This window comes from Danio rerio, chromosome 4 (genome assembly GCF_049306965.1).
Source record: "Danio rerio strain Tuebingen ecotype United States chromosome 4, GRCz12tu, whole genome shotgun sequence".
NCBI classification, from domain to species: Eukaryota; Metazoa; Chordata; class Actinopteri; order Cypriniformes; family Danionidae; genus Danio; species Danio rerio.
Genome location: NC_133179.1, coordinates 9,987,501 through 10,000,003, shown reverse-complemented (window position 1 = coordinate 10,000,003; position 12,503 = coordinate 9,987,501). Strand labels below are relative to the sequence as shown.

Below are 12,503 nucleotides of genomic sequence, written 5' to 3'. Positions count from 1 at the left end.
GTCCCAAAATGTCACTGGGCCAAAAACTGCATTCAGTGGCCCTCTAAAGAGTCGCACCTTTCCGTCAGCTATGCTCCTTCACCCCCTCAGACTTTACTTCCTTTCTTTCCTCTCACCTTGGATTATTTTGCGGTTTCTCAGATCCTTCATATCAGTTTTCCCTCCCTGAGGTGAGAAGAATATAGTTGTGTAACTCAAGCTTTTTGTTTGCAACAGAGAGAGAGGATGCATGCTGTATTGTTCATAAAAATGATATACAGTTAAAGTCAGAATTATTTGCCACCCTGAATTATTTTTTTCAGCAATTTCTGTTTAACGGAAAGAAGATTTTTTTTAAACACGTTTCTAATCATAATATTTCTAATAACTCAACTTTATTAACTGATTTAATTTATCTTTGCCATGATGACAGTAAATAATTTTTACTAGATTTTTTAAGACATTTCTATACAGCTTAAAGGGACATTTAAAGGCTTAATTGGGTTAAATAGGCAGGTTAGGGTAATTAGGCAAGTTATTGTATAATGATAATTTTATGTAGACAATCGGAAAAAAGTTGGATAATAATTTTGTCCTTAAAATGGTGTTTAAAAAATTAAAAACTGCTTTTATTCTAGCCGAAATAAAACAAATAAGACTTTCTCCAGAAGAAAAAATATTATCAGACATACTGTAAAAATGCCCTTGCTCAAACATCATTTAGGAAATATTTAAAAAAGAAAAAAAATAAAATCAAAAGGGGGCTAATAATTCTGACTTCAACTATAAGTAATCCTGAACCACAGAATCAGTCATGATGGTATATACAATCTTAAAGCTGAATAAACAAACTTTACATTGATGTATGATTTGTTAGGATTTGACAAAAATTTTTAATATTTGTCAGAAAAAAAAATTAAATATTGAAATTGAATCACCTTTGAAGTTGTCAAATTAAGTTCTTAGCAAGGCATATTACTAATCATAATGTAAGTTTTGACATATTAACTGTAGAAGATTTACTAAAGGTCTTCATGGAGCAGGATCCTAATATTCTAATAATTTTTGGAATTAAAGTAAGTTGATAATTTTGACTCATATAATGGGCTCTAATTTGATGATTCATGTGCAAAGTGCATCAAGTCCAGGTTGAAAAAGTTGGCATTTCTATGTGGAGTTTGCATGTTCTCCCTGTAGTGGCATGGGTGCTCCGGTTTCCTCAACAGTCCAAAGACATGCTCTATGGGTGAATAAAGTAAAATAAATTGGCCGTAGTGTACGAACGTGTATGAGTGTACTGGGTTGTGGCTGTAAAGGCATCTGCTGAGTAAAACATATAAAGGAATAGTTGGCAGTTCATTCTGCGGTGGCGACCCCTGATAAATCGAAGGAAAATTAATGTACTAAAGAGGAAAAAAGTCATCAATATACTCTGAGGATGAATAAATTAAAGGGATAGTTCACCCAAAAATAAAAATGTTCTCACTATTTACTCATCCTCAAGTGCTTCCAAACCTGTTGAACACAAAAGAAGATACTTTGAAGAATGCTAGAAAACTGTAACCATTGACTTTAAAACTAATACAATGAAAGTCATCTGCTTCTGGATTACAACTTTTTCAAACTATCTACTTTTGTGTTCTACAGAAGAAAGAAACAGGTCTGGATGGTGAGTAAATGAAGACACTTTCCCTTTAAAAGCAAATGTACATTGGGGAATCTGTTGAATTATTATTAATTTACTATTACTCACAATGCACCTCAAACATGTCTTGTGTCATAATGTATATATAACATATTTCATAACGTATACAGTATTTCCAGGTTTATATCAAATGTTAATTCCCATATCTTCAACATCAGCTCCACTCCACAGTCTGCAGTGGTTGAAAGTTTGGACCGCAGGATCCGTTCGCTTGTGCAACATTTATAGGATTTGAAATCTGAGATTGCTGGAATGAGAAAACCATGTTTTTTTTACAGTCTGAAACATTTGCACAGACATCCTGGACTCCATCAGTAAAAGAAGCAGGCCGTTTACTGACACTGGTCCATCAGCTCGTCTCAGACACACACTATGAATTATTCAGTCTGAAGTTATGAGCTGCTGATGAGGGACTGAAATATTCTCTCTCTTTCATTTTCCCGCTCGCTTTATGTGGAGTCGAATCAAGAATCAAGAAAACGCACTGCCTTTTCCCCTACTAACTGGAGAAACGAAAACATTTCGAAAAGATCCCTCAAAGACATCGCCAGCACAGCGGCAGACAACAAAAAAAAGCATTCTGGGGGTCGAACAAAAACACAATGGTATTCTCTCACAGTTTTATAAAAACCAGCTTGTGAATGTTTAATCCGTAGCTGGAGCTCTCAAGGTTTCACTAAACCCTGCATGCTTGATGCTTTTTCAAATATATTCTATCAGTGCACGTTTTATTCTGAAGGGTCAGCCGCATTTGTAGTTTCAAAGACTTTCTGCATGGAGATGAAAAAAGACGATTTCACATGTTTAAACTGATCATGTAAAGTCATAAATAAAAAGCCTGCATGGTCTGTGTTTTATAAGGTTGATGAGTAAAAGATAAGCCCTTCTAAGAAATGATAATTCCTTTAAAATATTTCCCAATTGCTGTTTGACAGAGAGAACATTTTAAATATAGTAGTTTTAATACAGCAGGGAAAATAAGTATTGAACTCGTCATGTTTTTTTTTTCTGGGAATCATATTTCTAAAGGAGCTGTAGACATGGAATTAATCCAGATTTTGGCAAAAACCCAAAATAAAACAAAACAAAAAACAATGGAATGACACAAGGAGAAAGTACTGAACTACTGAAATGTATTTAATACTTTATATAAAAGGCTTTTTAGTGACGGCAGCTTAAAGACGCCTCACATATAGAGAATGAAGTCGCATGAATTACTCAGGAGTGAGTTTGTCACAGACTTCATCACAGTGTAAAAATCTTGATGGTTCTGTGGGTCTCGTCTATCAAATCTGCTCTTTTTATTGTATTTTTTATTGGATTCAAGTCAGGTGATTGGCTGGGCCATTCTACAGCTTGATTTTCTTTCTCTGAAAGTGTTTGAGAGTTTCCTTGGCTGCGTTTTGAATCACTGTCTTGCTGAAATGTCCACCCTGGATTTATCTTCATCATCCTGCTATAGTAAATGTTGGACTGAAGGAGCTAATATTCATTTACACTGAGGAAGAGAAGAGGACTGCTAAAGAACTACAGAGTGATTTCAGCTGCTGTCTGGGCATTCACTGCCTTTCTACACCTCTCTTTCTTCATGTGTTCAATACTTTTTACCAGTGTCATTTCATTTTACCATGCATAACTTCATTTGTAAACTAATTAGATTTGTTTCCTTTGCATATATTGATTTCTTTGGTTGTTACCAACATCTGGTAAAAATTTCAAGTCAACATCACCTTTAAGAAATGTTTTCTAAGAAAAATGGTGGCATTTTCAATACCTACTTTACCCACTTTAACTTGTTTCTTTTGTCTTTCCCATGATGACAGCACATAGCATTTTACTGGTTACTTTGGATGATACTAGTAGCTTATAGTGCAATTTGAAGCATTAAAAAAGATTGAACTGGTTATTTAGGTTAACTAGCCAAGTTGGGTTAATTAGGCATATCATTTGACAACAGTGCTTTGGTCTTTAGCCAATTAAAACAAATAAACATCCTAATAACAGGAATGTAATAACCACTAGTTAGTAGTGAGGATTGCTTTTAAACCATAATGAGTATTACTGAAATGTTAGGTTAATGCCAACTTTTCTTGAAAGGCACTGCGGGATTCTGGGAATTTTTATTTAAATGGCCAAAAGATCATCTTTATGTCTCTCTTTACTAGATGTAAAATAAGTGTCTGATGTCTCTAGAGTGTATATGTGAAGCACAAAATTCCCACAAATCATTTTAAGTATTGAAATTGCCCCTTTTAGGCTTTGATCCAAATTGTGCCATTTTGGTCACTTTTGCTTTAAAGGGGACCTATTATGCTCCTTTTAACAAGATCTAAAACAAGTCTCTGATTTTCCTAGTGTGTATATGTGAAGTTTCAGCTCAAAATACCCCACAAATAATGTTTTATAACTCTTTGGAACTTTCTCAGTACTGGGTTGCAGCCTGAAAGACATCCGCTGTGTAAAACATATGTTGAATAAGTTGGCGGTTCACTCCGCTGTGACGACCCCTAATTAAAAAAGGGACTAAGCAGAAAATAAAGTGAATGATAGAATGAACTCTTTAAAACTGACCCTTTTTGGTGACTGTCGCTTTAAATTCAAATGAGATTGTGCTCTTTTCAGTAGCGGACGGAGCTACAAGTGCATGTGTGTCAGCATAGTGGCAGATTCAAAAACATGACTAACGTCCTATGCTAATGAGGGAGAGATCTTTACTAATGGGCGGGGCTTTTCCTCTCTGATGACATGTACAACGGGAGAATGCCAATCAAAATGTCTCTGCAGACTGTTTCTATGAAGTGTGACTGTAAAAAACAAAAGTAACAATTCATTATCATTATAAGCTGGTTATATTCACAGACTGTTGAAACACGACTGTATTTAAACCCCCTGTAAAAGTGATTTAAGCATAATAGATCCCCTTCAAATTCAAATGAGATTGTGCTCTTTTCAAAAGATGGCCGAGCTACAAATGTGCCAGCATAGTTGCAGATCCAAAGCAGTGATAAAGTTATTTCTGTGAAAAACTGAAATATTTAAATGAAATGTCTCAGAAGAAAGCAGTTTATGGAGACTACAGTGTACATTTGTGCATCGTAAAACTTTACATTAATCATTTTCATAGTCGCTGATATTATTTTTGGCAGGTGTGCCGTAAAACCTCTGATGGTGGATGGCTGCTTCTCACTTAGTGCTGTTTATGCTAATGAGGGTGAGATCATCACTAATGGGCGGGGCTTTCTCTCTCTGATGACATGTACTAATGTCAATAAACGTGTTACAGCAGACCATTTTTATGAAGTGCGATTATAAAAATATTTTAAAAAGTATATTCACACACTTTGGCCACACAAATGTGACATAACATAAACATAAAAGTGATCTTTGCATAATATGTCCCCTTTAAGTAAGTAAGTAAGTAGTGTGCATTTATATGGCGTATTCAGTGTATGGCTATACACCCAAATCGCTTCACAACCATGAGGGGGTTCTCCACCACCAGTGTGCAGCATCCACTTGGATGATGCGACGGCAGCCACAGGACAATAGTGCGAGTGCGCTCATCACATACCAGCTATTGATGGAATGATAGAGCCAATTTGGTGGATGGGGATGATTGGGAGGCCATGATGGTAAGGGCCAATGAAAGGAATTTGGCCAGGACACCAAGGTTACACCACTAGTCCTTATGAGAAGTGCCATGGGATTTTTAACAACAACAGAGAGTCAGGACTTCTCATCAGTATAGCATCCCCATCACTGTACTGGGGCATTAGGACACACACAGACCGCAGATTAAGCGCCCCCCTACTGGCCTAACTAACACCACTTCCAACAGCAACCTAGTTTCCCCATGTGGTCTCCCATCCAGGTTCTGACCAGGCTCAGCCCTGCTTAGCTTCAGCAAGTAACCTGTCTTGGGCTGCAGGGTGATAAGGCTGTGGCATAACTTACATGATTTAACCCAACCCGAGCTAATAAATATTTATAAACAGTGCGCAATACTTTGAGCACAGTTCTGAAATCCCATTCATATGCCATTTAAAAATAATATATTAAGAACTGTTACAGCCAGTCAGAGCAGAAACTGAACAGCCTGCTAAATATAAAAGAATCTCACATCTCTCTTCATGTGTAACCTATGCGCAACATCTGCCTTAGGTGGCTGTTTGAACTGATTTACACCACTGCTGCTATTTTTCACAGGTTGCAATGGCGTCGAGTCGAGAAGAATTGCACTGGGAGTGGAAGAAACCGACAGCACAGAAAAGCATGAGACAGAGCGAGTCTTTTATGTCTCCTGAAACTGGGGAAACGTGTGTGTTTTTCATAAATGATGACAGAGCGAGTCTGTGGAGATGAACTCTCAGAGGTTGTCTTGTCACGTGGAAATGTGTGCGTTCAATCGCTCACCTGTAGGCATGTAACACAGTTCAGGCTCAATGCCAGCATGACAAGAGCCAAAGTCAGCGAGGCAATATTGCGTCCGTCCCACAGAGACTCCACTAAAGGAATGCTGCCCACCTGCCGATCAGAAGTCACGCAGTCAAGCAAACGCTCACTCAGATGAAGCGACAGCAGGGTTTTTCTGTGGTTGTCGTTTACCTGCCAGTCGTAGCAAAGCATTATGGGAGCCAGCAGGAGCCAGGCGTTGAAAGCGAGCAGATAGCAGTATGTGAGGAACCTAAAAAAGACAGAAATGTTTACTAAAAGATACAAATTTTCAGGCTTTTCCACAATACTCGAGTGTTTCTCTATCACCAAAGATTTCCCAGATAGGATCAGGTTTAGTTCAGGACTCATGGGTGGCCATTTCATTATTACAGTGTGTTTTAGCAGAGCCAAAACTGCTTTATCTTTCTGCTCAATGTCCTGCATCACAATTGCTGGCTGATTATGTGATGAACACAGGGAAGGAAGCGAAGGTTGCAGAAGAAACTTGTTATAAACGTTGGCATTTACTGCACAGTACGTAACACACATGAAACTGCTTTACTAGTAAAAGTGAAACATCAGTTCTCCCTCTGTAGTTCATGTATGGGAGGAAATGTCAAGGTTTTCCTGCTTTTGTGTGCATTTCAGACTGCAGGCTGATTCTGAATCCCGTTGCAGCCTTTATAGTCTCCAGTGCAAGAAAACACATTGTCTTTTTTTTGTGTTAAATCTTTTAAGATGAAGATATGTGAGGGATGGCATTGAGACAGACCTGGTGAGCAGATATGGAGAGAAGGATGCAGGATTGTCTTGCTCGGAGAACAGCGGCATGGATCCACCCATCAGCCATAAGCGGACAGACATGATGACTGTAACCTGAAGAAAAGAGCAGTAAATATACTTGTGAAACTCACAGCCAGTCAGCACAGGGAGTCAGTGGGGCTTTGAGCACATGTGATAGAAATGCTAATGATTTAAATGAAAACTAAGTGACTTTTCATCATACAAACAAACAAAAAAAAAATGTACGTATGAAACACATGTGGAATGAAAACCTGTAAAACGTGATTTTGTAGCACAAAAATTTCCTTTTTATTTTCCCATGAACATTTTAGACTAGATTAGAAAATAAAAATAAGATCTACCTTAAAAAAAATCTGCAAATATAACAAAAAAAAGAAGAAAATCAAGTTATAAAAAAAATTTAAATAAAAATCTCCATAAATTTATAACACATACATTCTATACACCATATACTGAAAAACACCTCTACTGTATTTTTAACGTTTTTGTGACCGTAAACTGAAAAACATTCTGCCGTATTCTTAACGGTTAATTTCTGGCAACCACAGCTGCCAGTTTTTTACCGTAAATTTTACATGATTTTTTTTACAATGTAAGGAAAACGATTGCAAAAAGTACTGTAAATTTATAGCCCAACTTTTGTAGCATAATTTATGTTCAACCCAGACAATATATCATATGAAACTACAGCATGTGTCAATAAAAACACAATCCCCCTTAATTTATTAGGGATAATTTCTATTTTAATACACTGTTAACAGACCGACATGTTTACAGTGTAGTTCAACAGCTAAAATTATTAAGGAGAGTGACATAAAACCTTAGAAAGCACTGTTTAATATAACAAATTTGCTATACATTCTTAAAAACAAGTCTATTCTGCCAGCTTTAAGTAGTTTTCTAGCATACAGTTGAGCTTTAAACTAACTGTAGTGAGCAAGCAATTTTTTTACAGTATTTCTATAATATTTTGTTTTCTGCAGAAAGTCTTATTTGTTTTATTGCGGCTAGAATAAAAGCAGTTTTACATTTTTTTAACCATTTTGAGTTCAATATTATTAACCCTCTTAAGCAATTTTTTTGGATTGCCTACAGAACAAACCATTGTATACAATGACTTGGCTAATTAAACTAACTTGCCTAATTAACCTAGTAAAATCATTAAACTGCATTATAAGCTGAATAATAGTATGTTGAAAAATATCCAGTAAAATATTATCCGCTGTCATGATGGCAAAGATAAAATAAATCGATTATTAGAAATGACCTTGACACTGTTCTGTTTAGAAATGTGTTGAAACATATACAGGGGTCCTAATAATTCAGGAGGGCTAATAATACTGACTTCAACTGTATATTAAGCTCGAACAAAGGTGTTACAATACTTACATGTAACGAGACGACACAAGCACGTTTGACGAACGGAGAGGAAATTCTGCCGAGCTCCTTCAGCCTGGAGCGGGACAGGTGCCTGCAAACGAAAAAACATAACCAGATGTGACAACAACTCCATAACTCAATCAGCCGATGAACTCATTTTCATTCATTAGCGGCTTAATCAAACCATCAGCGAATTACTTTACAGGGTTTATTAATCTGTTTACTGCTGCTTTCCATTAATTACCTCTCCGTCTTAGAAAACAGCGGAAGAAAGTGACACACACACACACACACACACACACACACACACACACACACACACACACACACACACACACACACACACACACACACACACACACACACACACACACACACACACACACACACACACACACACACACACACAAATGCTTTCACAGTGCTTTAAAACGCTGCTCTAAACTGGAACAGCATCATCCTTCTATGAGAGCGCAGGGATGTACAGTGAATTTTAATACGGCGTGACATGACACCATGACAGCTGTGACTGGGAATGTGGGCTGAGATGAATGAAAGAAAGGACGAGGCGAGAGAAGGAGGTGGGGGAGGAATGGAGCTCAGGCTGTACGTCGCACTTCTGCTGATTGATTCAGTAAAGAGCTCAGCTTAATGACTATGTGTGTGTGTGTGTGTGTGTGTGTGTGTGTGTGTGTGTATCAGTGCTTTTCAGAGCGTATTGTACTCTAGGGATCTGTTACTGCGCTCGAAGACAGCACTGTAGTTAAAAAAAAAAAAAAAAACCTGCAAGCCTCGCGCCTCCATCCTTGCCCTTCATTGACATTTCCATTTTCTGCTGCTTTGGGCTTGTTACAGGAAAAGGAGAAGTTATAGAAAGTAGGCATGAGGTTTATATGAAACAAAGATTGCTTAATAAAATAAAAAAATATTCTATTAAGGTTTATTAAGCCACATTTGTTGTGCTTATGTGATCTATTAATCAGCGTTTGTTATTCGGACGAAACAAAAAGTCATTGTAATGTATCAGATTTCTCTGATGGCATCTTAAGGGGTGTAACAGTTCAAAGAAATTGGGCTCATTTCCTATTTTTTGTATCTTAGGGTGCTTTCACACCTGCCTAATTTAGTTCGATTGAATCGCACTGGAGTTCGTTTTCCCCTCTTGGTACGGTTCGTTTGGGCAGGTGAGAATGCAGCTATCGTACTCGAGTGCGCACCAAAAGCGGACCAAATAAGCGTACCGAGACCTGCCTGAAGAGGTGGTCTCGGTACACTTTCAAACGAACCCTGGAGCGGTTCGTTTGTGGTGAGAATATGATCTTAATTGAGGATTAAACCAGACATTATACCATATACACTGTTTAATTGAACAAATTTGCTCATCCGTGCTTGAAATCAAGCCTATTCTGAAAGCTTTTAGTATTGTCTGCCGTGCAGATATGAAAAGACGTTCCTTTTCTGATGACATCATCAAAGCCACTAACTTTCAGCCAATGGGAAGTAAGCAATGTTACAAAAAGGAAGGAATCTGACCCAAAATGCAAAGTGGCACGCCAATTAAATAAGATGAAGTCATGCCTGACATTTTTTCCCTCATTAAATTCACTTGGAAATATCACAGTAAATGCAAATGCTGCTTCGTTTTCAAATGCCTCCCGGTTCTAGATTTCTGCCACCACGCATAATTAGACCCACGACCATAAATATACAAATAAGACCTTAATATCTGCTGTGCAATTAAATGCATTATAGCTGCTAAGTCGAAGACAATTACAGCTCGTCTACTCTTAATAGCGAAATGCAGATAAGAAATCATGCTAATGGAAAGGGAAGCGTTTACTTGACGTTAAGCATTTGTTACAGATACTCTTAGAAATACTGCACGGGCATAGAGAAACAGAAACAAAACAAGTGTCAGCTTAAGCATTTAATAATAGACTGCAAATACACACATACACACACACCAAAATCCCTTTCTCTGCCTCTGAAATGACTTTTCTTTACTGATGACATCACAAAGGCCATCAAGTATCAACAATGGGGATGTTCCCAGTCCTACTTATCGATAAATCAAACCCTTTCTCCGCATAGTAAATCAACTTTCACTTTTAACGCCATCATCAAGACATTTCACATTTCAGCCAATGGATGAATCTGAACCAAAACGCTAATTGGAGTGCCAATTAAAGGAAACGCAGGTATGCCTGACATTTTTTCCCTCATTAAACGCCTTGTAAATATCACAGCAAATGCAAATGTGGTTTTATTTTAAAAATAGCCTCCTAAAATGATTTTATATTCCTGCCACCGTGCATAATTAGACCCCCCCCCCCACACCATCACCACACACGTATATTAACAAACAAGATTTCCCCATCTGCTGTGGCATTATATGCATTATAGCATCTAAGACAAGTATGCCACGTCTACTCCTAATAAGCAATCCTGTTAATGGAAATGGAAGCGTTTACTTAATGTTAAGTGTATGTTGATGATTCCCTTACGAATATTGCACTGGGGTAGGGTTACGGGAGAAAAACAACTGTCAGGTTAAGCATTTAATAATAACAAAGCCTGCAAACATCCACTGAGAGACAGCGTGTCTGCAGGCATTACGACGACTATCAGTCATCTTCACACACTCGCACAATTCACATTGTGAGTGTGTGTGTGAGAGAGATTGTGTCTCATGTCCTCTCAGGGTCACGGGGAGCAGCGAAGGTTTATGAGCACTTTTGAAAATCAAATAAAGCTACAGAGCCCTGATTCCCCAGACGGAGAGAGAGAGATGGAGAGAGAGAGAGAGAGAGAGAGAGAGAGAGAGAGAAAGAGAGAAAGAGAGAAAGAGAGTCAAAAAAGAGAGAGAAAAAGGCTGAACCCCTTATCCATTATTGAAGCTCTCTGTCCTTATCATTTATTGTTATATACTTTTGTTAATCTTTTTTTTTTAATTAACTTGTTTATTGTGACAACATATATGTATAATATAACGATATGTATTTGTGTTTGTTTATTATTACTTATATTTCTTTTATCTATATGAATGTTCTGTATTTTGTTATTGCTTTGGCAACATTGTGATTTGTTTTACAGTCATGCCTATAAATCTCTTTGAATTTGAATTTGAGAGAGAGAGAGAGTTCCACAAGGCTACAGCCCATGTCCTTCTGTTTTTATATGTGTCACAGATGTCCGTTTCTGCCATTATTGTTAACTTCCTTTGACCAAGACACAATATTAGTTCACAAAAATGATTTAAATTTAATATTTTACCTAAAACATATTCATTACACATTTAATAATCAAGGTACAATTGTTTTCTTTCTCAAAATAGTTAGTAATATATATATTACGCACTGTTACGAGTGTGATATTGCGTTTATACAACAGTTGGACAGCGTAATTTTGTACATAAAAACAAAATCAAACATGGAGAGTCTTATAAACCCTTTTGTATGAGGAACTACTTTATTACGCGTTGGATTCAAATCATAAGTTGACAGTTAAACAGCTGAGCAAGCATCTTTTAAACTTTAGATCTGTAGTGTCTGCTTTTTGCTGGCTGTTTGTGGGCGGAGTAATACACAAAGGGTAAAGAGGCTGTACAGGTGCTGATATTACTAAAATATATCATAGCTATCAGCCAATCAGATTCGAGAACCAGACAGAACTGTTATATATATATATATATATATATATATATATCCACGATAAGGTGTTCAAAAGGGTTCAAAGGGTAATAAATAAAGCAAAAACTTTAAGACATTTGAATTCAATTACAACACTCCAATTATACAAAAAACAGCACGTGCCTGTACGTAAACAACGACAGCATGTGCACACATCGGATTATCCATTTTAAATGTCTTAATAATGGATTATAAGAGCTTCTGCTGCTGAATGTTTGATGTCATGTTTATCTGTGAGGTCTCTGTTGTCCCCGGGGTTGTGTGCTCTGTGACTAATGCACAGGAATAGAGGCATGTCTTAGAGTTTTTGATCTCTGCTGAACACATGGGAGCGATGAGAGACTCGAATGCATAAACATCACTGAAGCTGAACATAATTTAAGAGAGTGGAGCTGTAGAGTTGTGTGTTCAACAGAATCACGCATAAGTGTAGTGGGAGACGGTGAGACGTTAGAATAGATGCACAGATGTTGCTGATAACTTTACCATTCACAAATGTGTTCTTTGTGCTT

The 12,503-nt window shown here is 37.3% G+C and overlaps 1 protein-coding gene across 1 annotated transcript in view; it reads right to left on the bottom strand.

The window, feature by feature from the left end:
- The window catches only part of tmtc1 (transmembrane O-mannosyltransferase targeting cadherins 1), a 67,919-nt gene that overhangs the window by 26,426 nt on the left and 28,990 nt on the right, over positions 1-12,503 (bottom strand). The window contains exons 5-8 of the mRNA XM_001921990.9: positions 8,312-8,393; positions 6,891-6,994; positions 6,290-6,368; positions 6,098-6,208 (exon numbers count right to left, since the gene is read on the bottom strand). Coding sequence (XP_001922025.3) covers positions 6,098-6,208; positions 6,290-6,368; positions 6,891-6,994; positions 8,312-8,393 — 376 coding nt within the window. The remainder of the gene's footprint in view (positions 1-6,097; positions 6,209-6,289; positions 6,369-6,890; positions 6,995-8,311; positions 8,394-12,503) is intronic.